The sequence below is a fragment of the Gasterosteus aculeatus genome, chromosome X (genome assembly GCF_964276395.1).
Source record: "Gasterosteus aculeatus chromosome X, fGasAcu3.hap1.1, whole genome shotgun sequence".
In the NCBI taxonomy this organism is placed as follows: Eukaryota; Metazoa; Chordata; class Actinopteri; order Perciformes; family Gasterosteidae; genus Gasterosteus; species Gasterosteus aculeatus.
This window is the reverse complement of record NC_135698.1, coordinates 21,223,927-21,251,458: the sequence shown is the minus strand read 5'-3', so window position 1 is coordinate 21,251,458 and position 27,532 is coordinate 21,223,927. Positions and strand designations below refer to the sequence as shown.

General features: G+C 45.0%; 1 protein-coding gene across 2 annotated transcripts; it reads left to right on the top strand.

Annotated features, from left to right (window-relative positions):
- Positions 1-22,642, top strand: fbln1 (fibulin 1). 2 transcript variants are annotated; one of them, XR_013451055.1, is made up of 17 exons: positions 1-220; positions 3,408-3,516; positions 5,016-5,145; positions 6,907-7,066; positions 7,573-7,629; positions 7,726-7,812; positions 7,943-8,080; positions 8,195-8,332; positions 8,463-8,606; positions 8,694-8,819; positions 8,914-9,039; positions 9,180-9,299; positions 9,528-9,659; positions 9,744-9,867; positions 10,378-14,163; positions 14,970-15,110; positions 22,092-22,642. XR_013451055.1 is itself a non-coding variant. In XM_040163583.2 (17 exons), the coding sequence occupies exons 1-17, from the start codon at positions 166-168 to the stop codon at positions 22,229-22,231; spliced, it is 2,073 nt and encodes a 690-aa protein (XP_040019517.2). In that variant the 5' UTR covers positions 14-165; the 3' UTR covers positions 22,232-22,642. The 2 variants fall into 2 exon arrangements, 1 of the variants encoding a protein (XP_040019517.2); XM_040163583.2 differs by having other exon boundaries at positions 14-220; positions 14,018-14,163.
- The last annotated feature ends 4,890 nt before the right edge of the window (positions 22,643-27,532 follow it).

Here is a 27,532-nt window from a genome sequence, read left to right as displayed (position 1 = left end):
CCGGTTCCCGGGCCGCTGTCCGCCCGCCCCTCGCGGTGTCATAAGCAGCCGCGCCCCCCTGCGTCTCCTTCGCTGCGCCGTTTGTTCCCACTGGCGCAGAAGAAGCGATCGGACACGTTCGTCTTTGGTCTTGTCTCTCCGTGTCTCCGAGTCTCTGCTCATCCGATGGGTCCGTGCGCGCTGCTGCTGTGCTCGGTGTTCGGACTTCTCCTGGGACAAGGTAAGTTACCTTTCTCAGGAAGAGTCTGCGGTCTGAAGAAGGAGCGCACCGTATTATATGGCAAGGTAACTTTTGCCATGCGTGTGTGAAACTAGTGGTAAAAGACAAAGAGTGACACGAGGGGGGGTGATGACTAGTTGGGGCATGTGATGAAAGCACAGCTCACAATGCATGCGAGCTTCAAAGGGTTGCAGGGGGTTACTGGTTCAAATCCTCCCGTTATGTAATCACATCAAATGAATAAATACAATAAAATATCATCATCATCATCATTGTTTTCACTTCACACCTACAATGAAGTGAATGATATCCCGGGTTTTATGAGGTAACGTCTTTATCTTTGCAGTTTGTTAGTTGAAAATATCATGTCTAGAAGTAAACAGTGTCTGTAACTCACTCGTTCTTTACATATTATCAACTCTATAGATCATTTATAAAGATGTGGCATGACGCGGGGAGGGTTAACGCTAAGAAATTGAAAGCAAAAGTTCTCCCTGACCTGGTTTCTGTACCTTCTGCCTTGCAAGTCAGACGCCAAGTGCCCTGGTATGTTGTGAAGCTACCCAAGCGTCTCACCAGGACCGGGTGGCCTGGACAGAGGAGTGTGATTTATACCGACCACAAAGCTTGTGGTTTCCTGCTCACACACGGGGCAACTTTCACAGCCAGCGGGGCCTTCTCTGCAGGGGGTTGTGTCCCGGGTCACTTTGGAGTGAATCCACTCAGCTATCAGCTCGATCAGTGACTCAACCAAAACCCCTAAACAAATGAAACATAGCCAAGAGTGTGAGCCTGTGAATAAAAGCCTTGATTGTAGCCTGTGAGACTCATGCTTTCTGCTGTTGGGATGTGTGTCTGCAGCAGACTGCTCTGCCGGCCGGAGCCCCAGTGGGATCATTAAGGCCTGTTTACGTGAGGCGTCTAGACGCACTCCTCATGTGCCGTTTTGCCAGAATGGCCCTGAACCAGCGCCGACATCCAAGATGTAAATCAGCTCCAGAAAGACATTGCATCACAGAGACGGGGAACCGAGGGAGACTGCGTCTCGGGCCGATAAAAACAGCACCACACAGTTTTTAAGGCACTTCTGGTCTCTCAATTTGGGTTTGAGAGTAGCAGACCGGGGTGTTTTTGGAATGAGTCCGGTGCCTCGTCGGTTAGAGTTAGATGTGGGGAGAAAACCTCCAGGACAGAGCACTGACACCAACTGGGACTGTCATTTAAACTATACATACTTCCATTAAAGGAGTATTCGGTCTCCCATACCTTCGCATGAGGCATTAACGGCACTGGGACATAATGGTGTTACTTTTCCAACAAACAGAGGTCCTTAGCATTCCGACAGGGAGACTTTGAGGGGGCCTACTTGGTAGAGCCATGAGAAAAGCTTTTAAAATGCCATCTCATTTCATCCAGCTGCTACAAGGGTTACTGGCCAGAGGATTCTGGGATGTGCCAGACTTCCAAGTCATTAGTGAGTCAGCTGGTTGCCTAGTGATAAATTCACTGTCCATATTCACTCCTTTCTGCCAAATTGAGGGTTATGTTGCAATACCTTCAATGTTTTGTTACGGTTGATCAATGCAGAAAGGTGGTTTGATGAGGACTGTTGTCCTTGTATTTTGTCTTTGATTTACTGCTACTATTACTACTATAATAGTACTACTTACTACTATAATACTCTGGAATAAAGAAGGAAATCTATAAAACTGTTATTCTACACACTTGTCCGCCCAACGTAATTTAACTGATTATCTGAATTAGTCGACTCTTTGCAGACTGTTAACATCAGATGTCGTGTCACAAACATATGGATTTAATCAGGGCATTTCGTAATCACTATTTCCAATTATTCAGAGCATTCAACTAGTAACCAGCAACACTTTGTATTTCAACATGAAAGGTGGACAAATCCATTTCACAGACTGAGTTTGTTATCTCTTTTGTTGTTTTTTTATCTAAGGGGACTTATTGGTAATAACCATTTGGCAGACGTTTGCTGGTTTAGGCCAAAGGGAAAAAAAAGTCTAAGCGGTGGTCTGCCAAAGCTATTACACGTTTGGCAAATCACACAAACCACAGGCCAATGAATGCACATGATGTGATTGGGACGTTTGCTTGTTTACAGGGTTGAGGCATTCCACTCTCTTTAATCCACATGAATAAACAGCCAGATCACCACAAAGATGGTTTTGCTCCAACAAAACAAAAACAAAAAACTTCCTTGTGGCGAAAAAGGCCCAAAGTCTATTTCAATTTGGATTTTGAATTGAGGTTTTCCATCTTTTAGCGAATGCTATGCAACTTGCCACATTGGTCAATGGCAATATCCTTTTCGGTTTGGGTTAGATCTACAACTTTGATCATTATAACCGTAGCTAATCATTACATGTTTGGCAATGAAATGCTTAAAGCAAAAAAGTATAACGTCTGGCCAGAATTCTAGCTAAAAGTCTTTGTGATCCAGGATCTCTTCTCCTCGCAGTGAATCAGCCTCTTAAAACTAGAGAATAGCAAACAAAAACTTACCATTACAAATTGTTGTGACTCCGAAATAAACACTTGATATGTGCGCCAACCCAATGGTTAACTTTGTGGTCATCATACTGCTCAAGTTAGAGCAACTAACTTATATCGTAATATCTGACAAGAGCGCCACAGTTTATTGTGTTGCACCACACACTGACCTGAGAACCCACTGCATTCAGTGCAACTGACCTGCCCTCAGGGCTCAACGCTGCAGTGACTTCAAATCTCCTCTCGTTGTGACATCAGGTATAATATGCGTCTGGGATAACTGGTTAGAATGCTCATTTCAGTCTCTGTGATACTTCACCTGTAACACATCCAGTCTACTACTGACACTAACTCTTTATCGGCTATCGATAATCGAACTTATTGAACAAGAATCCTGGTCATTTCCTACGCAGCTTCCTAAAGGGTACGAAACAATCTTTATAGCATTTGAGTTCACCAGCTTGTAAATTTGCAAGCACGTGTGATAAGTTGCCGAGGCAGCAGCGTTCCATCTGGAGTCCGATCTCCTGCTGTGATAATGTCGGCAGGGGTTCCCCCCACTGCGACAAACCAGACAAAGCAAGATATGAAAACGCCCCTCTGACAGTGCAAGGTGTGAACGAACTAACCGTGCCTTCACACAAACACACCTTTGGCTGAACCTTCACAGGTGCCGGGCAGATCTCCACAGAGGACTGCTGTAAAGATGGCCGAAAGCGGGGCAATGACAACCAAGACTGTGCGTCCCTCCCTCTCATCTCGGAGTCAATCACGTGCAGGTGAGCGGGTGCTTTCTGCTGCTTTGCTGTCCAAAAACCCATATGTATGAGTGAAAGAGTTTACATGCCACTAACTGCTGCAGCCTCTGTCATATTCTCACATTTACTGTCTGCGCCACAGAAGCTCCTTCAGGATTGGCACAGAGGAGTCTGGCCGGTATCATGCATGGGATGTCTGTGGGCCCTCAATAAGAGATCGCTTTACCTTACTCCTCGTAAATCTACGGGCACATTATTCACTTCACGTGAGAGCAGAAAACACTAATAGTGATGGGATAATAACGGGTCTGCTTGTAACCCTAGAGGGTGTGCTGCCACACACCCTCTAGTACCATGAGCCATGGAAATCTGCTGCTGATGGCAAACACATTTACTGTAGGCCACCCCGAGAGACCCCAAATGTGTCTAAATTATAGTATACGGGGAAGAGAGCAAAGGGGAAGAGGTTTTAGGGGGGAACAGGGTGGGAAAGGGTGAATGGGAGTCCGAAAAGGTGCTGTTTCAAACCCCAGGAAATACCTCCGAGGTGAAATGCACCACAAAGGGAGGAGGGAGAGAGACAAGAACTGGAAATGTGAACAATTGCTTCAGAAACCAAAGGAAAAGTAGGAAAGAAATGGAGTGGGAAGAAGAGAAGAGGAAAGGAAAACAGGACGTGACTGTTCCCTTAAAAGCTTCTGCAGAAGAGGTGTGCGTCTTTATGTCAATTTGAGATCTTGGACAGTTTATTTGGAAAGAGGTTTCTGGTAAGAGTTGATCAACAGTCGGGTTGGAAATGAGCAAAGAGAGGTGAGGGGGTAGGGGGGTTTATGCCTTCAGTCTCGTAAAATCAAGTCTAGAAAGCCCCCCAACTGATCAGAGTGCACATACAGCAATGTCTGACAACACAAACATGTGTCCCTGATATTTAGATAATAGTGGTCTCATGTTAGAGCTTGTAACTGTTTTCCACACACAAGCCCCCATCAGAGTAATGTAAAACATGGTATTGATCTCAGTAGAGGTATATATCTAATAATCCTAAAGGCTTTCTCATACATTTTCAACATGTTTCTGGTCGCACTAGCAACGCGTAGTCACCCAATTAGTGGTCAACTTTTCTCCGTTCTTACGGGACACAGCATGCATACGCAAAGGGGCTGGTTTGTTTGACGGGTATTATAACAATATTCATTCTTTTAAAGACCACAACCCTGACTACAAACATGCAGAGGAGGACAAATGTTCATTTTGGGACTGAAATGTTGACTTAACCCCACGGTTCAGCCCAGTTTTCGGCCAGCCATGTCAGCATTGCAAAACTCCATAAACGTCCGGTGCCCTTCTCGGAATCCACATAGGACTTCCTCAAACCCCTCATCCACATATTTTTGGTTTGTCAACTCTGAAATCCCCATCAGGCTGGCCTCGGGCTCAATTTAATGAGCTACACTTTAAGGAAGAGTTACATTGCACCGAGGAGATTACACATGCACCACCTGTGTTTGTCTCGCTGACAGGATCGTGCAGGAGCAGTGCTGTGTAACAGTGCTCCAGGATAACATGTGCAACACTGGTATCAACGTGGCCAAAGACCAAGGAGCCTGCGATGCGTTGTTCACCAACACCTGCGAGACCAAGACAACAAAGGTGCGTTTGTCATTGCATGTGCACACACATTACGGTGCTCCCTCAAATAAATCCCCCTACAATAAATAAGTGTCCTGCACACCCCTATGCTGAAGTGATTGATGTGCATTTGTGTGTGTGCGCTATGAGCAGGATGAGGCATGTCACTCCAGGGAGGAATGGAGCTTGTTGCCGTCAGAGAGATTATAAATTCAACTCCGACTGTAGAATCTTCTGCAGGCTCACGTCCAAACACCTTTCAGCCTTTTTATGCTTGGATTTCGTCAACCCGGCCCTCAGTGCCCCAATATGTCCTCGATGCTGAACGCTGATCAACACACTGCATGCAAACATGCAAGTTTCTGCAAGTTAAAAGGATGAGACAATTGTCAGTGGGACAGCTCATCATTTTGTCATCGTCTGTGCAGACTTGTGTCTTTCTTAAAATGTTTACGGGTAATCTCAATAAGACAAAAAGATATTGGTAGTAGTAGAAGATAGTTTTACCTACAGGATAAAATAATAGTTGATTGTCAATACTTTCACAAAATTTGCAGTACATTTGCCTCAAAAGGTTTTCAGTCCCCCATCTATTACATTTTTATACTTTTCATTTTGCAGATGCTTGCCTCAACTTTAAAGTTCTACATACGCTTGCGCCTCCCAAAAGTTGATATTGTGAAAGAGTATCAAGGGCAAATACCAGAGGGTTGTGTTGTACGATACAGACGTAGCAACAGTCTTCTTAGTCAGAAACACTGGAAAGGAAAGAGAGAGCACTAATTAAAATGACTTTAAGACAAAGCTGCCATCACAAGTCATCACAGCACCTCATCTCTGGCACTGCTGTTATATGCCCTCAATGTTTTCACCAACCTGGCACTTTTGTGATGTATTTATGTATTTTATTGGATTGCATTGCATTGTGTTGTGCTATATGCCACTACATTGTAATGTCCTGCCAAGGGGACATCAAAGTCAACTATCTGGCTAACTCTGGTACATTAGAATGGAAACTGAAAGGTGGGTTAATGTGCACTGTCCTGGGATCAAAATCACTGCAGCACATATTTTGCCAGTGTAACATGTTAGTGAGCGTTATAGATGCTAGAAAGCTGATACCTTTGGACAGAGCCAGGTTAGCTCTTCCCCTTGTTCCCATTCTGTACACAAAGCTAAGCTATCCGTCTCCAGCTTGATCCTGTGGTATCAAGCTGCTCATATATCTATCGTCAAGAAAGACAAAAAGTACATGTGTCCCCGGGTCAAAGTGTTTTATGATGCAAGTTCTATTAGCTCCTATTTGGGCGATCGCCTCCTCCAGACCACATCTAGCCCACTCGTATTGCCCAAAGTGAAACACAAACACACCCTTCCCCCACACACTGCACCTTTCCTCCCCCTCCCCGACAGACATTAGCGGGCTGCCGTGATGATTGATTGAGCCTGCTTGAGGACGGGGGGATTATGTCATTTCATCACTGTCTTTCTGTCCGTCTTCACAGCTTTTCATCTGTCTGTCTAAAGCCAGTCGCTTGGCATCTCTTCTCAATCAGCCTCCTTTCTGTCCTTTGTCTCGCCTCTATATTGGATTTATTCACTTCCCCTGGTGAAAAGAGAGCCGAGCAGCGTGATTATCCGTTGCTGTATGAAATAGTGTTTTCCTCTCCTAAAGTGGGCATTGTGCAGCATTGTGCAGCATTGTGCAGCATTGTGCAGCACAAAAGTGTGCTGTTGAGGAACACAACAGCACACTGTTGTGTTCCTCCCTGTGTTCTGCAGATGTGCTGCGACTGTTGTCTTTTGGGGATGGCGACCCAGGCCAAGAATCTACCCTGTGACCACGACCTGTCTGTGGGCTACCAGTGTAGCCTGGTATCCCGCGCCTGCTGCTCAGATGGAGCCCCAGAAGAACCGACCACAGACGCTCCAAAAACTGAATGTGGGTGATCAAAATGAAATAGTCCAAATATTATTGTTTGCAGCAAAGCAGGTCACTTATTTTAGGTTATAAAACAGAAGCCTCGTGGGAAAACGTGCACTCAGACACAAAATATACAAGGATGAGCATAAAAATGAAGAAAACTGAAGGCGTCGCTGGGGTTGTCAAACACAAGCCCACACTGCCCCCTGCTGGAGGCAAACACCAAAAAGAAACTCATGAGCGCTCCAACAAAAATAACATCGATTTTCCAGCAGGAAAGTTTCATTTGTGAGAGCTTTGGTGTTTTACATCGATTGACAAACTCCAAATACATTTGAGGATGTCACCTCTGCCTTTAGGAAATCTTACTGGCCATTTTCTGATAATACATTTTCAGTAGTTTATTTGATAATGAAAATAATGTTACAACATATTTCTTATTTCTTAAGATATACGTTAAGATGTATATAAGATATATATATATATAGATGTATACAATTCTTTCTTTTTTTTCTCTCCTGCAGTAGCAAACGATGAAAACACCAGTAATGGAGATTCACAATTAAGTGACCAGTGCAAAGGTAGGATTCAATATGTCACCAAATAAGTCTTTCTACACCTAACTGATCGTGTAAATGCCGTGATTGCTTACTAACATGTTTGTGTTTCTTTTATAGGGAAATGTGCTCATGAATGTGTGGGAAATGGCACTTGTACCTGCTTCAAAGGCTACAAACTCAAGCCAGATGCAAAGAGCTGTGAGGGTAAGTAAATCTTCCAATTTGCGTTTCAAAGGAATCAGAGCTCACTGAATTTTCTTTTTCATCCAAAAACTGTACTAACATGTGTCGCTATTGGAAGAATCGGCACCTTAAGACAAACCTCTGCTCTCAGATATCAACGAGTGTTTGTTGGGAGCTAGCAACTGCCGCGGAGGAGAGCGTTGTATCAACACACAGGGTTCTTTCCGCTGCCAGAGAGAGGTCAGCTGTGGTACCGGTTATGAACTCACTGACGACAACAACTGCAAAGGTCAGGTCACTCACCTCGCCTCTGTCCCTGTGGGTCTGAGTCGTGTTCTTCTTTGACCGTGTTGTCACTTATTTTTGTTCAGTTGTAATTCTGCAATGTGCTTTCTTCATCCAGACATCGATGAGTGTGAGACTGACATCCATAACTGCGGCCCGGGGTTAGAGTGCCAAAACACCCAGGGGTCCTTCCGTTGCCCCCCCAAGGTGAAGTGTGGGTCCGGCTTCATCCAGGACGCCCTCGGCAACTGCATCGGTATGCGCCACAACGTTCCACAACAGCTGCCAGAGAACGTATTCCATGCGTACTTTAGGCGCATGAAGTATAAAGAACTGTATATTCAGTTATTCAGTAAGATAAACGTCATGTGTGTCCGTGTTAACAGACATCAATGAATGCATAAGCCAGACGGGCCCCTGCCACCGCGGGCAGATCTGCATCAACACCGTCGGCTCCTACAGCTGCCAGAGGAACTCCGTCAACTGTGGTCGAGGATACCACTTGAATGAGGAAGGCACGCGATGCGTCGGTACGGCTGAAAAAAGGAGGTAACGAAGCATCGCAGCGACCCGTCCGAGGTGCATGTCATGAGGTTTCTTGTTGTTTTCCTCCACAGATATCGACGAGTGTAAAGGCCCCGAAAAGGTCTGTGCAGGTCACGGTTGCATCAACCTGATAGGCTCGTACCGCTGCGAGTGTGAAGCCGGCTACGTCTTCAACAGCATCACTCGTCTCTGTGAGGGTAAGGAGCTGGTCCGTTACGCTCCACGCCCCAACGTAGGATTTTGCCATAATTTAAGCTTCTTACTGTTGCGTATTTGTGCTTTGGCTTTTAGATATCAATGAATGCAGGCACTACCCCGGCCGCCTGTGTGCTCATAAGTGCGACAACATTCTGGGATCCTACAAGTGTAGCTGCACCACCGGCTTCAAGTTAGCCGCTGACAACAGGAACTGTGACGGTGAGAGAAAATTCAATAAATAAATCGGGAGAATTGAATTTTTTGGGTATCAGATTAACAACTATGGAAGTAACTGTGTTCTGATTCGTGCTTTTGAGGAGGTGTTCACGATGCTCGGTAACTATCTCTTCTCTGCGTAGATTTGAATGAGTGCGAGAGCAACCCGTGCAGTCAGGAGTGCGCCAACGTGTACGGCTCCTACCAGTGCTACTGTCGCCGTGGCTACCAGCTCAGTGATATGGATGGCATGACCTGTGAAGGTAAAAGAGAACCGAGTTAACAAATACTTAGAGAAATACATGAATATTTTGGAAAAAAATCTGAATTTTCTTAAATGTGTGGGAGAATGTAAGTTTGTTTGCAATGGTATTTTCAAGCTAGATCCAACAATGGGTTTACAGGAAAAATCAGTTTAGGTGGGAAAATACAAAATATATACTTATCTTACTTAAATGTGATCTGTTCATCTCTCTCTGTGACACTTTTAGATATAGATGAGTGTGCCTTGCCGACTGGGGGTCATATTTGCTCTTATCGCTGTCTCAACACCCCGGGCAGCTTCCACTGCTCCTGTCCGGTCAGCGGCTACACCGTGGCACCCAATGGGCGCAGCTGCCAGGGTAAACTATGCTACACATGCAGGCGGGTTCCCATTTTCCTGGTTTATGTTTTGAAATCACATTTTTCTACCTTTTTGTTCCCAGATGTTGATGAATGTGTTGCAGGAACACACACATGCACGGTGAATCAGAGCTGCTTTAACGTGCAGGGGGGATTCAGATGCTTGTCCTTCGATTGTCCAAACAACTATCGGCACGTTGGAGAGACGTAAGTATCCGGATTCTGTACACGTTGTTGCTGTTGTTGTTAACAGAGAACGGTCAAGAGAAAGAATAAACACGAAACCACGGACAAACACTCGCGGAGTTCTACCTTCCTAACAGTTGGATTGGCCACCCACCCGACATCAAACAATGCCAAGCTCTTTAAAGCGGCCCCTATTCATATTTTATTCAAGGCTCTGCATGTCCAGTCCTCTCAATGCCGGAATGACCTCTGATGAGATGCGTCTGTAGCATGTTCTCGTGTTTTAGATTGACATTAGCTCAATTAGAATAGAGGCTGTGTAAAACCTCTGCAGACACAGGCAAAGAACCTCTTGCATGATCCCACCGAGGGCACCGTGACCGTATTGTGCTGCAGAGAGAATGTTCCTTCCACTTGCATGCCATGCACGTCAAATTTAACTTACAACTGGTCTCTCTCTCTCCTTCTCTCTGTGCCTTGTTTGTTCTGTCTTGTCCCAACCTGCCCCCCCCCCCATCCTTCTCTTTGCAGTCGATGTGAACGCTTGCTTTGCAATGATTCTGTCGAGTGCCTGGCCATGCCCCTGAGAATAACCTACTACCACCTCACCTTCCCCACCAACATTCCCGTCTTCACCAACATCTTCCGCATGGGCCCCACTCACACCGTGGCCGGCGATGACATCCAGATTGTTATCACCAGCGGCAACGAGGGCGGGTTCTTCCTGACGGAGCAGGTGCCCACCGGCGGCGTGATGTCGGTGGCGAAGCTCATCAACAAGCCGCAGGACTTTGAGTTGTCTCTGGAGCTGAGGCTGCGTCGCTACGGCACGCTCAGCACATACCTGGCTAAAGTGCTGGTGTTTGTTACCCAGGAGGAGCCCAGACTGCCGTATAAGCCCTTACTAGAATAGACAATAAACACAGGAAGTAACTGCACTCTTAAAAAGGATGTGCCATTTTATTTAAAACGTTGCATTGTTGAGAAAACCGAAAAAAGGTCAATCCCCTAAACAAGATTCATGCAAGATGTTGATGCAGTGCAACTTTATGTGGCATGCCGCATGCATGTATCCTGAGAAATATACAAATATATATTATGGTTTACAAATAATGATCGTTAGAAGAGTTAAATTCATCACTGCTAAAGATCTTTCTTCAAATGAATAGGGTTACGGCATGTCTACAAATACTGGTATACTGCATTGACTCATGGCCTGATGACGCAGCGTTGGGGTCGTCCAGTTAAAATGAACTGGCCCCCCACGGCATCATGTGGCCCTTCCTACAGTATCTGTGCATTATCACATTTTTCTATGCAATGAGACTCTAAAAGGCAGCCGGGGCTTCAGATATAGTCTGAGTTATTACCCCTTTAAACACTGTAAACATTATTCTGAATTTTTCCTTCTTAGAGGTCATGTGTTAGCCGCTAGGTGGCGTTCTAGGTCAGGATAAATCATAAAATGGTAACGACCCAAGTCTGCCTTTAACTAAGTGTAATTTGAGGATGGTTGCATGATAAAGTCTGACATTTTGGAGTATTTCATGGTTTATGTCTTGGATGAACAGTTTTCTATTAAAATTGAAATAGGAATAACACATGTTCAAGTCAAATACAGTTCTTGATAATGGTGCATTGTGCGGTTTTAATCAAATACAGCAAAGGGAGCAGCTGGAATGTGAGGCCAAATCACAGATGGAGGCTTTGCGACTTCCTCACATAGTTTCATAGTTACTATTATTTACTATTTAACATAGCCAACTAGATGTGTCTATAGACAAGATATTTTAAGACTAATGAAACAACTGTTTATTAGTTATTTTTGTCTTGATTTTTGATTTCAAAGCTTTCCTGCATCAGTAACCTTTGGAAGCCAAGACGCAAAACTCTTGTGTTATAAATCAGCCAAGAAACAATACAAGTCAAATATCCCATCGATAAATCAAACCCTTCAGTTATCTGAGCCTTTTTGTCCAACGTTACTATTTATTAAGTCCATAAAGTAATTCTTCACCTCCAAAGAGCCAGACCTTTCCTTTGAATGCATTGTTACTTCCATTTCCCAAACATCAGTTACCTTGCACCGCAAATATGTCTTTCTGTGACACTTATTTTCATGCACATCTCTTTAGCTCCCATTGTAGGCTTAATGTGAAATGCACAGATTTCCACTGCATACCGCGGGTGTAAACCCCAAAGCAGACAGATAATCCAAGTGAAGGCTGAGTAAGTGACACGCGATGGGATGCAGTGGCAACGGAGAGGGAAATGTGCACCAGCAGGAGCGAGTATAAATAGTTTGACATGCTGTGAGGCTGCTGCCCCGGGGGCTGCGCCTCATAATAACTGTAAATTCAGATGTCCCAGGTTCCTCCTGAGCTGTTAGGCCAGTAAGGATGCACTTGGTCCCTATTGGGGATATCCTTAAAATAAGAACATCGTGGTGCGCAGAAGGTTTTTTCCTCCCCTTTGACATTGAGTTATGGGGCTCTGGGCTCTGGCCGGTGGTCTGAACAATTTGTGGCGCAGCAACATCACCGCGCACAGAATGAATGATGCCCGGCAGTGTTTGTGTTGGGTCGTTATCAATGTGCCGACTATAAATAATAATTACCAAAAAAAATAAAAGGCCCTAAGCTTGACCAGAGGACTTTCATCCAAACAGTCTGTTTTTCTTTCTGGTTTGAAAGTATTGGGGTTTTCTCCTGGACTGGGACACGTGACGCATGAGGCACGCGCACGCACACACACACACGAGCATGTTCGAATGTACAAAGGCATACATCCACAAGTAAACATGCACAACAATGTAGGCCAATTGGCGTGCAGAAATATTCAGCTTCAGAAACACTGAAGCTGAAATGAGCTCCACCGTTGCTTTAAAGAGGGTAGTTGCCCCCTGATCCTTATCTAGTCATAAATGTTCTCTCTATCCCAACAGAGCTTCCACCTTGTCCTCTAGAGCCCCGCTCGGGTCTTTCTGCAGCTCAGGCCGTGGTATTATAAACTAAGAGAACATTTTGTGGGTTTGGCATAGGCCAAGGCCAACTTGGACCCACCCGCTAATTGCAAATTACAAGCCCCTACCCAGTGGTGGCTTGACTTTTTGTCAGGGGCTTCTCTCCTCACTCTCCACGGAAGGAGCCGTGCAACCCAAGCTGGGCCCGGGCTTTGGGCTGCCGCCTATAGGTCCCCCGAGGAGCGCCAGGGATCCACGGCCCATGACTCACAATGCGGCTCTATAGCCGCCCTGGTCTTATACATGGCAACTTGGCTGTTTTCATAACCCAACATAACCGTGTACTGACTCGTCTCCTTTGTGAAAACCAAGCTTAAATTTAACACCTTGGATGTCAAAGTCAGTTTTTTTTGTTGCTTCAACAGCTCTCTCGCGATCACAACTTTCTGATTGTTTGAAAGACAAACTCTTAGATTCATGACATTGTTAGCGCCTTAGGAGCCTTTCTCAAAGTCTTACATGGCAGACAGGTAGTGAATGGAAATACTTTGGGTGGCGTTAGCCTTAGGAGCCAGCAGAGGCCCTCCATTCCCTCCGACCTGTCACTGATTAGCCTGTGGAATAAACAAAGCCCTAAATAATAGGATGAGAGCTGCCCTGGGGAGAGGCTGGGGAGTTGTCTGGTCATGTTGCTCACAATTTAGGAGTCTTTTAGAAAACTCCCTCGCCCAATAAATCCTCCTCAAGAGATTATCTGATGTGTAGCCGCGGATGCTCGGCAAATCCAAATATTTTCCCGAGCAGGTTGTGGATCATTCCCCGGGTGTAGTAATTCATTTCCCACACATCTTGAAATAGTGCTTCAGAGAAGCATTGACGGCAGCGCTGGTCCCCACTGGGCCACGGCATGAGCCACGGCCGTTGTCAGTTTATTATTCTTCCAAACCACATAGAATACGGTTGTTTTTGATGTTGACTGCTATATCCAGTACCCCAGCTGTTGTGTCGAGATATTGTTTGTGTAGCGGCCATCGTAGTTGTCATGCTGAGTTCTTGATTACGCAGTGGGACGCCCCCAAGGATGCCCTGTTATTGTGCGCTTTGGGAAATCAAAGAGCTCTGGTCTTTATGTAGACATTACATAAAGGTCGGAGGGCGTGGGTGTGTTTGTGTTCTCTCTTTTTTTTCAACGTCTGTTCCCTTCCTCAGAGTGGCGAGGCTTCAGCGCTCCGACACCATTCGCTGTATGAAGTCCTGTCAGCCCAATGACATCGCCTGTGTTCTGGACCCCATGCACTCCGTGTCCCACACCTTCATCTCCTTGCCCACCTTCAGAGAGTTCACGAGGCCAGAGGGTAGGTTCGGATATGCGTATGTGGTTTGACATGAGGTTTGATGCGCACACTCATAACGGCATTTGGGACATTATTCATGTGGGCAAACCTGCAGGAGAAATGTTGGATAATATTTAAGTACAATAGTTTTGACATTTTGGGGAATGCCTTTTTTTCTCCTTTTGCCAACACTTGGATGGTAGGATACCACTCTCATATTTGTAGGACAATTATGAAGATTTCGCCAGTAGACGGTTAGTTTATCACATCGTAAAGCTCAGACAGGGGAAACAGATACAGTAGTCGGGCTCTGTCCAAAGGTAATAAAGCTCCAGTGCCAGCAGCACTAGAGTGGGTTTAGTAGTTAATACAAAACCCAAAGTTGGAATTGTGTTTATTATCTTTGCCTTTTCCCCCTTATGGACAGGCCAGCTATTTCCCACTGTTTCCAACCTTTATGCTAAGCTAAGCGACGCCTGCCTGAGGGCTTTAGAGTCAGGATGACTCATAAGAGTATATTGATCATCTCATAAAATGATTGACAAGGAAGCAAATGAATGTATTTCACAAAGTGTTGTTTTTTTCATCTAAAATGTATTTCACACAAACCATAAAGGTTTGCATGCATTTCCCTGCTGCTATCAGAACCCATATATGTGCAGTGTGTCCTCTCTGTGTAAAATAAACAGACATTTCCATCTCCAATTTTATTTGTCTTTCACTTTCACAGAAAGAAAAGAAAATGAAGAGTTTGAATTGTCTTGGCGGTGCAAATCCAAAGTGACTACCATGGTTTAAGCTACAAACGCCTTTCTGTCTCCCAACAGAGATTGTCTTCCTGAGGACCACGGTGCCGGCCTACGGATCCTATCACTTAGGCAGTTATGACGTCAAGTTTGACATCCTGGAGGGCAATGTGGACGACGCCTTTGACGTCATCAAGCGCGTGGAGAACGGCCTGTTTGTGGGTGAGTGCAGGAATTCTACCTCGTTGTGTCCGTTGTGAGCTTTGAGCGGCGTTAACATGCAGCCTTTACCGACTGGAAACTGCATTTTCTTTTCGTGTCACGGTATTCCCGTATTTTCCCCCGTGAGCGGGATTGTCTGCCGTGTCCTTGGGTGTTTCCTCCTGTGTCCAATCAACTGCACCTTGCCAGTGTATTTAAACCAGGTGTGTCCCTCGTCTCCTTGTTTGTCCTTTAGTTCATGTTGGCGAGTCTTCTTTGTGGTCTGATATTCCTGGACCCTATTTTGCCCACAGCCGTTTTGTTATTTTACTTAAGTAAAGGGTTTTGGTTTCGGAAAAGTAACGAGTCCTGATTCCCTGACATTTGGACAGAGGGGCTGTTCTTTCCAACCCGAGATCCATTTTGAAATGGATTAAATGTATGTGATTTTTTTTCTTCTCCCAAATCAAAGTCCCGCGTGTGCACGTTGAGAAGACAAAGAGCACACAAATCAAGTACATCTGACACCATCCGGTACGGTCACGGCAATGTTCACGTTGCTGTCATCATCCTCGTGGGGGGGTGGTGGTGTCAGTGGCTCTCTCACCAGATACTTGGCATGCATTTCCACAGACTTGTGGTTAAACAAAGCACCATTTAATTCAGTTATGTGCTTATCCCAGGCGGATCATAATGGAGTCGCATGAATCCTAACTTGTGTAGTCGCATTCACGTGTGATTGCAGTAGACCAGCAGTTCGTTACAACTACCTGTTTCACCACTACCAGCATGCAAAAAGCAACAACATGTTTGGGGAGAAGCCATGTCAATGCTTCAGTCTGGGGGGGACCCGAGGTTGCTTCATGGATGTAGGAGAGCTGAACTGAGTACAACGGGGGGGGGGGTGTAAGTACAGCGTCTTCTTCGTGACATGTCTTGACAGAACGTGAGGGAGAGGATGGAGAACACAACTCATTTGTTTAGGGATTGGGGGCGCATGCATGTGTTTCTTTCTTGTACAAGACGTAGGTGCTCATCAAGTGTATCCCAGTTCACACATGAAGGGGGAAACGTTTGTAACCAGCGATAATTGACATAATTCACTGCCAGAGCGGCTATAATTAAATTGTAATATCTTATAATAGTATGCTTTTGCTGGAATGCGCAATGTTGTGGTTCTGCAGGATGGATAAGCCTTATTTTGTAATATATCCTCTGCTGTATATGTGCGTGTGTGCATAAAGGATTTAGTGATAAATTCCCTGTTTATGGTGGCCCTCATTTTCAAGGGCAAGTATGTATGTGTGTTTGCGAGGGAGACAAAGTGAGGGACTGTGATTCAACGAGAGAGGAAAGAGAGGGGGAATATGCGCAGTAATCCCGGGCGCTTTGTCTCATGTGGTTAAATGTATTGTTCCATTTCCCCACGCTTAGGCCTCGGTGTCTCGCCGAGCATTAGAGCAACCGACGACCACATGAAAGGCCCGTTTGTGAGGAGCCGGTTCTCTCGCAAACCCATTGGACGCTCGGTGCATGCAGCTCTTGCATCTTAGCACCAGTTGCCCGTCACATTTCCAAATTGAGGCCCCGTGCCGTGGAGTCCACGGCGCGATGAGGGGCCTCTTGGTTTCATTTTGTGGGCTTTGCTGCTGGTGCTTTGGCCCACGGTCGCTACTGTTGAGCAACCATTGTACGAGGCGCGCTGACGTGTCACTTAAAGAAGCTTAGCTTCCAGTATCGCCAGTGTCTCCTGCAGTAGTGAAAGCACGGTGGGATTTGAAGAGTAGCAGACATTGAGGCTCCACTAATGAACCAGTGCGCAAGTGTTTTTGGCCACCTCTTGTGTTTTGAAAAGGACAAAAGAGGCCATTAGGAACCCTCAGAATCCGTTACTTACTTAAATAAGTGATTCATGAGCGGTTTGATTGACTGACGCTCTTTTTCGTTATGCTCCCTCACCCACTCTTTCAAAACTAGACGACTGCACACACAGGCATATAGTGTTGCACATGCATATGTGAACACACACGCACATAGACGGAGGCTGTGAGCCCACCAAATATTGGACGAATTGCACTGCTCTTTCCTAGCTCCTGGTCATCCATCACAAGCTTTCATTGCACTGTCACATCTGGAAGACGCCCCTGACAGCCTCACGCATCTGTGCAAACATAGCAGGCCCTTGGTGCTTGGAAAACATGATCAGAACAAATCAAACACAAACAGATTCCCATGACAACCACAGTAGCACCGCAGCGGCCAACCACACAAAATCCCTGCAGGTATGCAGGGTGATACACTTCATCCTCACAACAGAGACGTCATTTATGAGCCATCATACACATATTTGGAAACACAAACAGTGGAGGAATGCATCAGTGTTATTTGAGACAGGTTGTTTGAATAGAGAATTGAGAAAGAGGTGATTGACTTTGGCAGTCAGCAGGTGTACAGTCCTCTTTAAAAACACTGGCTCTTTTATCTCTGCGCTCAATCTCTCACCTCTTAAAAAATGCCGGTGGTCCCCTTGTTTGGTTATTTCTCCGTGGGGATAAATGTTATGTTATTGAGGGAGTTACTTTTTTTTAATCTTGACTGATTTATGTGATATTTATGTCTGCACAGCGACAGATAATATAGCACCTCCTCTTCACAAATCATAGCCACCCTCTGGAGGAGTCTTAAGAAGTGGCGGCTAAATTCCTTTCATTTTTGCAATACAGGTGGAAATGTGCCTTTGCGGTTTATACCCTGAGCAGAGAATAAATGCATTTCGCATCACCATTGGCCCAGGAATGGCAGCCAGAGAGGCCGCCAGGGAGATGAATGGACGGGGATGCGGACAGTTTGTCTCCGTGCAGGTAGCCGTGGTCGTCTGCGCGGCCGTCCTCAGAGGCGGGTGGAATGTGAGCCTGCTGTGTGAGACATGACTACTTCAGAGCCAGTGGAGCTCGCGGCTCTGGCTTCCGACCGTGCTGGCGAGGAGTCGAGGACAGCAGTGGAGATAAGCAGACGACTTGCTCCGTCGGAGAGGCTTTCATTTGGATGAGTCATGGCGTGGCAGCAGCAGGGCCCGCTAGGACGCGCCAAGCCCATAAGGAATCCTTGTCTGTCCCGCAAGACATTAGTACAGCTAATCAAAACAGGGTCTTTCTCCATTCGACAACTCCACAGTCAAACGCACAGCGCAGTTTTAGGGTGGTCCTCCACCAGCAGTGTGCCGATCGAAAGATAGCAATGCACATAAGTCATGCTCAAAAATATACCGGTATGTACGCACTCGAGCAAATAATGCTTGCAATAAAACTGTCTCAAAAATGTACTACATACACTTATCTCTCTCGGGGTGATGATCTATAAAATATATTCCCTGCATTACTCTTCGCGGTCTGGCACTGGGATTTTAGGATAATGTAACTTTGTTTGGGTAATAGCTCAGGTCACAAAATGCATACTCTTCTCATCCATAACAAAGTACCTCGACAGTTTATCAAGATCATAATATACTTTCCTCCATTTATAATGTAGATGGAGATCATAATATAAAATGCAAACAAAGCAGGTCTTCGCATCTCATCCATTTAGTCCACACTGTCAGGTCTATTTTCTGCTCTTTAGTTATGGGTCTTAGCGTGGAAAGGTCACTAGTTGTACAGTGCAAAGGTTGTGGTAAAGAAAATAGTGCATGTTAAGTCATCTCAGCTGCTCACAACTGCTTAAAACAGAAAGTCCAAGAAAAGAACCAACCGATTCCCCGTGGCTACCTCTCAATGATGTCACTAACCGGTTTGTGACACAGTCCAACAACGAACCATGGGCCATTTCAGAGAACTGTAAGTACGACTTGCTGTTAATTGACCTTAAAATATCAAACCACATGTGCTGGCCTTTCGGAGCTGGGGTGGGCAGGGCTCCCACCCCCTCTTTGGAGTGGTCACAGTTGTGTTTGGACAGCCTGACCTGGCTGGCTGTCCCTTACACCAGTGACCAGTGACCAGGCTGTAAGAAGATCAGGCCCCCATGAGGCCCCTGCACTCAGTCTGTAAAGCTTGTTATGCAGGCGATTCGAATGGATTATATTTCTCTCATGCTGAGGGGTTATCAAAATGAAATTGGTCGCTCTGCTAATGGGGTAACAAGGGAGCTAGTTAGCTTTTTTTGGCATGTCTCCTCGCTTTTATGGAGTTTTTGGAGTTTTAAGTTTTTGGCTTTTAAAAAACGAACCATTAAACAAGAAACCAGTATGTTTGTGTCAATGCCCGCAGCGCTGTGCTATACCTTTAGCAATATGGTTTGATAAAAAACGCATCACAGTTTCAGCCATAATGGTGCTGAAGGATGTCTTCCACTTCCCTCTTTGCATACTGGAACTGTGTGCACCACCTGGATTCCCTCCAATGGCTTCACTGCAGTGAGCATGCGTAGCGCCACAACCAGTGTGTCATTATACGATATTGTGGTGAGGCCAATGCATATTTTTCATTTGTCTCTGTGTGTTAAACCCGTTCATTTTGGACTTTTTCATACACTTCCTCGCTGAGTTGTAGAAACCAGAAAACCCCAAAATGGTACTGTTTACATGTAACCCTTCAATGTTGCAGCGCTCACGGCCGTGAAGGATGACAAATGCCTCCGGGCATTTGCTTGACTTTGTTTTGTGGCACTTTCTCTCCTACTATTATGTATTTATTTCAAGGCTATCGTTTTACTTTGGGGGCTACTTTATGGTATGGCAGAATGTTTTTGGAGAGAGGAGAGATTGTTTAGCTGTTGGTTTGATGGTCGCAGTTCAAATCACCTTTGCACCCTTGTGGCAGATACCTCAGTAAGATGGACAGATACCACAAACCTCGCTGGCACTACAAGTGGATCTGCTGCTCGGGAACTTCAGGCCGCAGATCACATGACCTTGCAGTCCAGTCGCAGGGCAGATTGTCAGCTGTAAGGCTTTAAAAACCTCTCCTTGTTTATTTATAAGAATCTCAGGTGGTATGGGAGCCAATGAAAGGCTTTTTGCCTGATAGGCCGGGTGAAACGTTGAAGATGAGAATGCAGTTGTGGTTTCACTTGGGGTTCACTGTGAGTATGTTGAGGCCCAGCTGTTAGCTGATGCTTTCCCTCATTGATGATACCACTGTGCTCTTGATGGGAAGCTTACGGAAACAAAGAGCCATCATGGTCACACGCACTGGCTTCAGTTTCAAGCTCTTTTTCTCGCACTCAAGGCTGCGCAAAAGTCTTCCGATGATTCAAGTGTTTCCACAAATCCTCACAGGGGCCGTGATAACTGATGTTACCATACATTCCTTTGTTTTGTTTTTCGTTTCACGGGGAGTTTGCGGATTTGGAGGAGCTATTAGACTTTCTACCAGAATTTCAAAAATGAGGCCTATGCATTTGCTAATTAGACCACAAACAAACACACTACACATATTGCACTAATTTGTTTTCAGTTCAGACACGATATGTTTCTGTTATTTATGCATGCGGTAAGATTGTTGTCTTTATAGGACTTTTTATGATTTTCAGAGGAAAGCTGCAGTTGACGTTGAATATAAAGTGTTAAGCCCTCGTTAGATTTCGGCTACACACGCTAATGTGGAGTGAATCCCATATGTCTTTGCGGTGGCCCATCAGCGTTGTGTGCTCCCTCAACCCATCACTGAAGCTTCTGAACCGAATTAAGACAAATCAGGAATTTCCCAGTTCACTTTTGCTTCGGTCGAAGGGTTGAAAAATGCCAGTTATTCTCTAAATGTTGTGGCTGCTGTTAGGTCAAAGCAAAGGTTTGCTCTATCTGGTGGCAGTGAGGCTTTGGAAACAATTGAATCTCCGTCCCGCTCCCCTCATAGTGTCAATACGCAACAGTCCCAAAACACAAAACAAGGGGGCAACCCTGACGTGGACGTGGGCCCCATTCCGCACTCCTCAACGTGAATATCGCTGGAATCTCATTGGAATCTGCCTGCAGATCTGGGTTGGAGGGGGACGAGAGAGCAAAGAGAGAGAGAGAGACCTTCCATAGCTTGCCTCTTCCAGAGTTAAAGATGGATTCCTGGAAGAATGCCTCCATGGCTGTATCGCGTGACTGCGACTGCTCCCCTCCATTAAACACATGGGACTCATTTACCCTGGTGGGCCACAGTGATGGTGCCACAAACACCAGCCCCCCTTAGGAAGAGAAGAGAGGGGAGGAAGAGAAGGAGGAGAATGAGTGGGTGGGTGTGGGGGGGAACTGCCATCATGCAATGCCAGGGTCCCAAAGGATGCAGCGGATGGCTCAAAATGGATCATTATCTGTCCCGTGGCGAACAACAACCAAATGGGTTTTACTGCTGCATGTTGAGTTAAAACCAATGAGTCATCATTCTGAAAGCGTTACTGACTCCCTCCTGAATGAATGAGAGAGGAAATGGGACAAAGACAGAGGATGAAGGGTGGTCGAAGGCGCAATAGGAGGACAGTGTGTGGCGATTGTGCTGCCAGACTGCACTCTGGCGATGGCTGTTGTTCAAATAGCCCAGAGCTGAAATCCCTCGGCGGGGAAAAGGCCTGCAGACAGCCTACATAAACAGAGTTTTTTCCCTGTGTAATCGCATCTTCACTTAGAAAGCGCGCCCGATGACTTATATGGGCCTTCAGTAATGCTCTGTTGCAGTAGCTTGATGCTCCCATCTGTTTCACCACGATAGAGGACGTCTCTCGTCCATGGAGAGGGTGGAAGGTGGGAGAAGAGGAAAGCAATCCAGATGGTCATGGGCCGGCCTTTGTTTGGCTTGTTAACACCCCTATGGGACCCCATCCTCAATAAGTATCCTGTATGTTTTAGGGGGACCCTATGAACCTAATAGAAAAATAAAAACATTACAAATCCAAGTCTCTGCTGTTGTTAAACCAGTGTGTTTCTGAAGAAATGACAAATCAATAAATAGCGGTCCGTTGTCTACATATTTGTGGTCTTTACTGTCACTGATGCAGTTCTTCTTCTACTGTTTCCTCCAGGTGTTGTTCGCCAGGTGAAGTCTGTGATTGGTCCACTTGCTGCAGTACTGAAATTGTCCATGCGCAACCTGACAACTCAAGGCGACTCCGGCCAGAACATCATCAACGTACATGTCTTTGTGTCAGAGTTCTGGTTCTGAGAGGTAGATGTCAACCATCATACGACGTTGTGTTAACACATCCATTGCTGACACTGTACACATCGGTTTGGTTAAATCAATGCATAGGTCAGTGTTACGGTTTTGATGGTCTGTCTGAGAGGAAAGGCTACTCTCTGCTTCTACACTTTGTTTTGTTGCCAAGCTCAGTCTGTACACTTCTGCATCGCAAATGGCAAAATAGAGCTAAATATGGAGAAAGACATCCACAAGCTCTTTTTCAAACTTGAAAGTGCATGCATTTAGAAAGGACATTAAAGGACACAATGATTCAAATCCACAATATTCTTTTCTGCACATCAGCCTTTGTTTTTTATGCATTCACTTTTTCTCAATTATTGTATGCATAGGATGAGGTATTTTTACTATGAAATAAACACTATTTTAGTTAAAGTCTTTATTCATTGTATTCAAGTTTTGCCCTTCAGACTATTCAGGTCTTCACTGCGTCCGATTTCTTCCCGTCTCCTTTGGGTTCTTTTGAGCGTCATTTGACTATTTGAAAAAGTGGAGGAGAGAATGAGATCGGCCAACCAGAGCCGGACCTCCGGAAATCCACATTTTCCCTCCTGCCGTTTCTCTGCCCTGCAAAGCTTCTCCCAGAGTAGTTTATCTTCATCTACCCTATCAAAGTAAAACTTTGTCTCTCACTGTAAACACACTGGGCTATCACGTAGACATGCTTTTAAGCCTGTAACTCCATGTTTTATAGGGCTCATAGAGCTGTTGGTGATTTTTTTTCAGGACATTCTCAAAAGGTGTGTTATTTTTAATTTATTTTCTCCTCAGTAACATATAACTGTTTTTACACATCAGAGCACTCACAGAGCTTCCCCTTTATCTTGACAGAAAAAAATGTCCAGATAGACAAAGTAGTTATTACGCTTTTTATTATGATATGCCCTTTTTGGAGCACAGGCCAATAAAACGGCTGGGATTGATCATATAATTACTTGTACTGGCATGAAATTCCCAAATTCTATGACGATTGACAGTGTTTCAGTTTCAATGAATTGCTCATTCCATAATAATCTACAGAGTGGCTGTTGTATGGGGAATACTGAACAAGTTCACATTTAATGTAGCCTACATCGTAACCAAACACAAAAAATGAAACTTGTGTTTTCATAATTCAGTACTTTTTGACTTGCTGAACCCAAACGTACCCTTTGCAATACCCTTAAGTAAATCATAACACAATGACAGGAAGCTGGATTATGACAATTCGAACATGTCAATATTAGCTGACCAACACATACGTGCAAATACAACTATCGTAACCAGTTTCCATTTATTCATTGTGGTTTGTGGAACCTCAGTTTCCATAGTGACATTTAGAACATTGCGTTTACTTTGCACCCAATAATATCTGAGTTGCAGTTAAGATACGAAATTGACAGCTTGTCCTCAGAATGCCCCCAGTTAAGTTACTTGCAGGCTACATAAGCTTTTACTCCAGATACTCCGTTTGACACAACGGCTGATGGTTTGACTTTCTGGCAGCCAGGCGGTTTAGGATTCTTTGCTAAAGTAACCGAGGGAAGAGAACAAGAAGGCAGCAGTAGTTGTAGACATGGGCATGGACACCATGCAACCGCATACTTAATTACATTGATCAGTGAACCAGAACTCCTCTACCCATCAAACATGAGGGGACATCAGAGCGCATGTCAGTGACGGCCTGTAATCACCACTGTGTCCGGGCACCGCCGAAGCCTCTCAACGCTTCAAAGACAATAGTGGAGGAGACGCATACATCAGGGCCCTAAGTCGTCTGCCGTGATGGATTTGAAGGCTCTGCTGAACGGGGATATCCTCTTCAGAGGAAATAGAGGCCAGCAGGTCAGCCTTGTGGTCGACATGAAAAGAAGGAGGCAACGCTGCGTGTGTGTGTGTTAAATCACACTTATATCAAAAACATGTTTTCTTATTTATTCAAATATAAGACTGTAACCATGTGTTATCAAAGATTATACTCCTAATGGCGGGGTTTGGAGAATATCTGGAAAATAGTGTTTATTTTGAAAGTTGAGAAATCACATGTAGAATTTCTGGGGAGAGCTTGTGCACACGTAACTTAATAAATGGTCTGCGTGGGAGGACATCACCTAGGAAAGCCAGGCGGGCTTTTGAATCTGGACAGTAAGCAAAGCTTGGGCAGCGTTACCAAACCACGCACATGTGTGGGGACAAACCTCCTCAGCCAGATCCTCCATCCAAAGCCAGGAGGGAGCCGCTCGCGCTGGAAGCCGGCGGTATGACTAAGCCCAGTGGGCTTGACGGGTCTACGTAATGGCAGGGGAGCGGACCTGTGTGTGTGTGTGTCTGCACTGTTTGTTTGTGTACTTTGCTGTGGCACAATAGTGGTCGGGCCTCTCAATACAAGTGGTCACGGCGGTGTCTGGCCCAGAGGAGACATGGGTACGGGGCCGATGGGTGTCTGGCCCAGGGGTTGGTGAGGTGGACTGATCCCAGACAGAGACCAGAGGACCTCGGGAGGCACGTGCTCGGCCGACTGCACTCACCCACTCCCTCTTTTTCCTGGCGTACTTCACCGGCTCCCACCGCAACACATGTTATAGGATATAAGTGAGTTCTTTTAATAAATTTGGGGGTATTTATTTTTTTCCTCTATTCTACAAACCACTGCCACTCATTACCATAAACACAAAAAATGTTTCTTCTGGATGGGCACTACCAACTTGGAGTGGTTTTGCTTCTGTCTCACTGAGATTCTAATCTTTCATGTGCACAAAGATAATATGTTTATTTACATCAATGAAATGCAAGGTGAAGGTTTTGTTTAGATGCCCATTTATTGCAAACATGGCTCATGTGTTATATGTAATGCTAGAAATCTCATCAAACTGTAAAAATGGCCTTTTATTTAATCCAATGATGATCACTTATTTAAAAAAAGTGTCAGTGGACACTTTTTGTCCTTCTGTGCTTTAAAGGGATTTGTGAAGTGATGTTTCGTGGAAGTCCAATAGATGGCAGACACAAACCACGCAACACTGCACAGCCAGGGAGCTTTAAAAATGTTTTTCCCTGGATAACTGTGACCTCCTTACATTAAAGGAGCAGAAACAGCAAACCCAACCGATGTAAAAAAGAATTCTCCCGTCAATAGCTCGCCTTCTATCCAGAAGTTTATGCCCATCGTTTTTCTGAATATCTTCCACTGGAGTCTAAATACTGCAGCATTAAAATCCTATGATTCAACCTTAAGCCTGAAAAAGTGTTAGATTGTACAAAATAACTATGTGGGAATCTGATGTGAATGTTACAAAAAAGTCAACTGGGCAACTCACCCAAAATAGGATCACAAATGATCGCCTCCACAGCTCAGTATTTCATGAGAAGTTCTACACAGCCTTTGGGATATGTGACTCTTAAATCAATTACATCTTTTGAGGTTTAGGTTGACAGACAGTCCACCAATTATCCGGGGGCTCCACCTTGACCCAAAGAAAAAAACAAAGCACGCAAGTGTGCCCCTCCATAACTTACAGATTTTAAACGTAACCCTTCACTACCACTACTGAACCTCTCCCTGCTGCCAGAGTCCACAGTGGATCAATCACATTTGGGAATATAGGCCCGGACTGCACTCATGAAAATTCAGCTTGCAGTCTCTCTGTTGTTACAAGCAGCTCAGAGCCGCTGTGACGTCCACGGTGCCAAAGTGGATGCAGATCATTGGGAAGGAAAGGAAACAAATCCAACCACACATAAACACAATGTGATGCCTTCCCAAAGAAGTATTTGACCGTAGACTCTAAAGTCATCTTTTCTACATGGAAATGGGTGATTTTAACCTGGTATTTATTTGTTTCATATTTGGTGAACCCAGTGCCTGTTGAAAGATTAAAAAACGAATGTGTTCTTAGTTATGATGAAAAGTGTATTGTTTAATGTGGAAACTATTGCTACCCCACAAGATACTAGCTGTGAGATTTAAATATCTCTTCACTTTAAAAGAGGTTTTTTAGGAGCTTGTCTGGAATTCTTTCACAAAAAAAGATCAAGGTCGAAAGTATTGAAGTAAATTCACAGTATTGCCACGATTCGGCTCATATGGTACTTTCCAGTTTGGCTATTTGGGTTTGAGAACAAAGAATACAAGAATACTTGTGAGGGGGTTCTGGCCCCGTCTTGAGCCGACGTCATAGCTGTTTGACCTTTGGAAATACTGGTCCAGCAGTGAGGCTCCACTGACATCATCGGCCTTCAGACCTCAAATGTTGGAGCGTGAATATGATTGTACGTGAATATGAGCCGGGAGTTTGCTGTGTCTGCCAAAGCGGTGTTTTGTCTGTGGCGGACTACACACACCCAACTGTCACCCCTCGGTGGACAACTTGCACCGTGTCGTATGTCTTTGGGTCTCGGCCTATTGACCGGGAGAAAAAGAGATTTCTTCTGGAGACGCAACAGGGAGTTGTCAGTGGATTTGGGCCTTTTCGATCCAAGTAAAACTATTATGTGCCGCATGCATCTGAGGCGACGAGTACGTAATCGCGGGGAAGTTACATCGCATTTGCCCCTTGACACTCAGAATCATCACTTACAGTGGTAGGAATCACCGAGAGTAATTCATCACCTAATCACTCGTCAGAATGTGCAATAAACCAACCTTTGACTACTAAGTTCCTATAAACTGAGAGAGACATCTTTGGCAACGCTACACATATAAAATCTAAGGAAAAAACAGGCTTTTGAATTGCCACAATCCCAACACCAATGTGTGAAAAATACAAAAAGGAGCCTCAGTGACAAAGGAAGTGAAGAATAAATCCACAGCTGTAAGACACTGTAAAAGCTCTAATTGGTTTTGGTCTAACGAGAAATCAATGTTAACTTGTAAGAATAGAAAACTAACCCTAACCCCCTCAAAAAATCCGACATGGCGGAGAGACGTTCACTCAAGAATCCGACATGGTCCGCCATGTTGTTCACTTAGGGGGCGTGGTTAACCACCGCCAGTTCCTACGTATTGTTACGAATTTGTATGTTCCAGATTTTCGTATACATTTTTACGAACAGGTTTTGGAGATCAGGCTGAACATCTATGTATCTTTGCCCGTTTGGTGCTCCATTGGACTGTGCGCATGACCATGGATTTAATTTAACCACAGAGAGACAAAGGTCCTCTGTGATATTATTCAGAGTTTTTTTTTCTGTGTGACTAAATCTAGCTTAGAATCATCAATGACAATTAACATACCACATTTTGTTTCTCCAACAGGGTCTTTTCTGTCTTTTGTAACTTCAGAGTGT

Coding starts and splice junctions, on each gene's coding strand:
- fbln1 (XM_040163583.2), top strand. CDS start 166: ATGGGTCCGTGCGCGCTGCTGCTGTGCTCGGTGTTCGGACTTCTCCTG. Junction 221..3,407: donor CGGACTTCTCCTGGGACAAG/GTAAGTTACCTT, acceptor GAACCTTCACAG/GTGCCGGGCAGATCTCCACA. Junction 8,333..8,462: donor CGCCCTCGGCAACTGCATCG/GTATGCGCCACA, acceptor CCGTGTTAACAG/ACATCAATGAATGCATAAGC.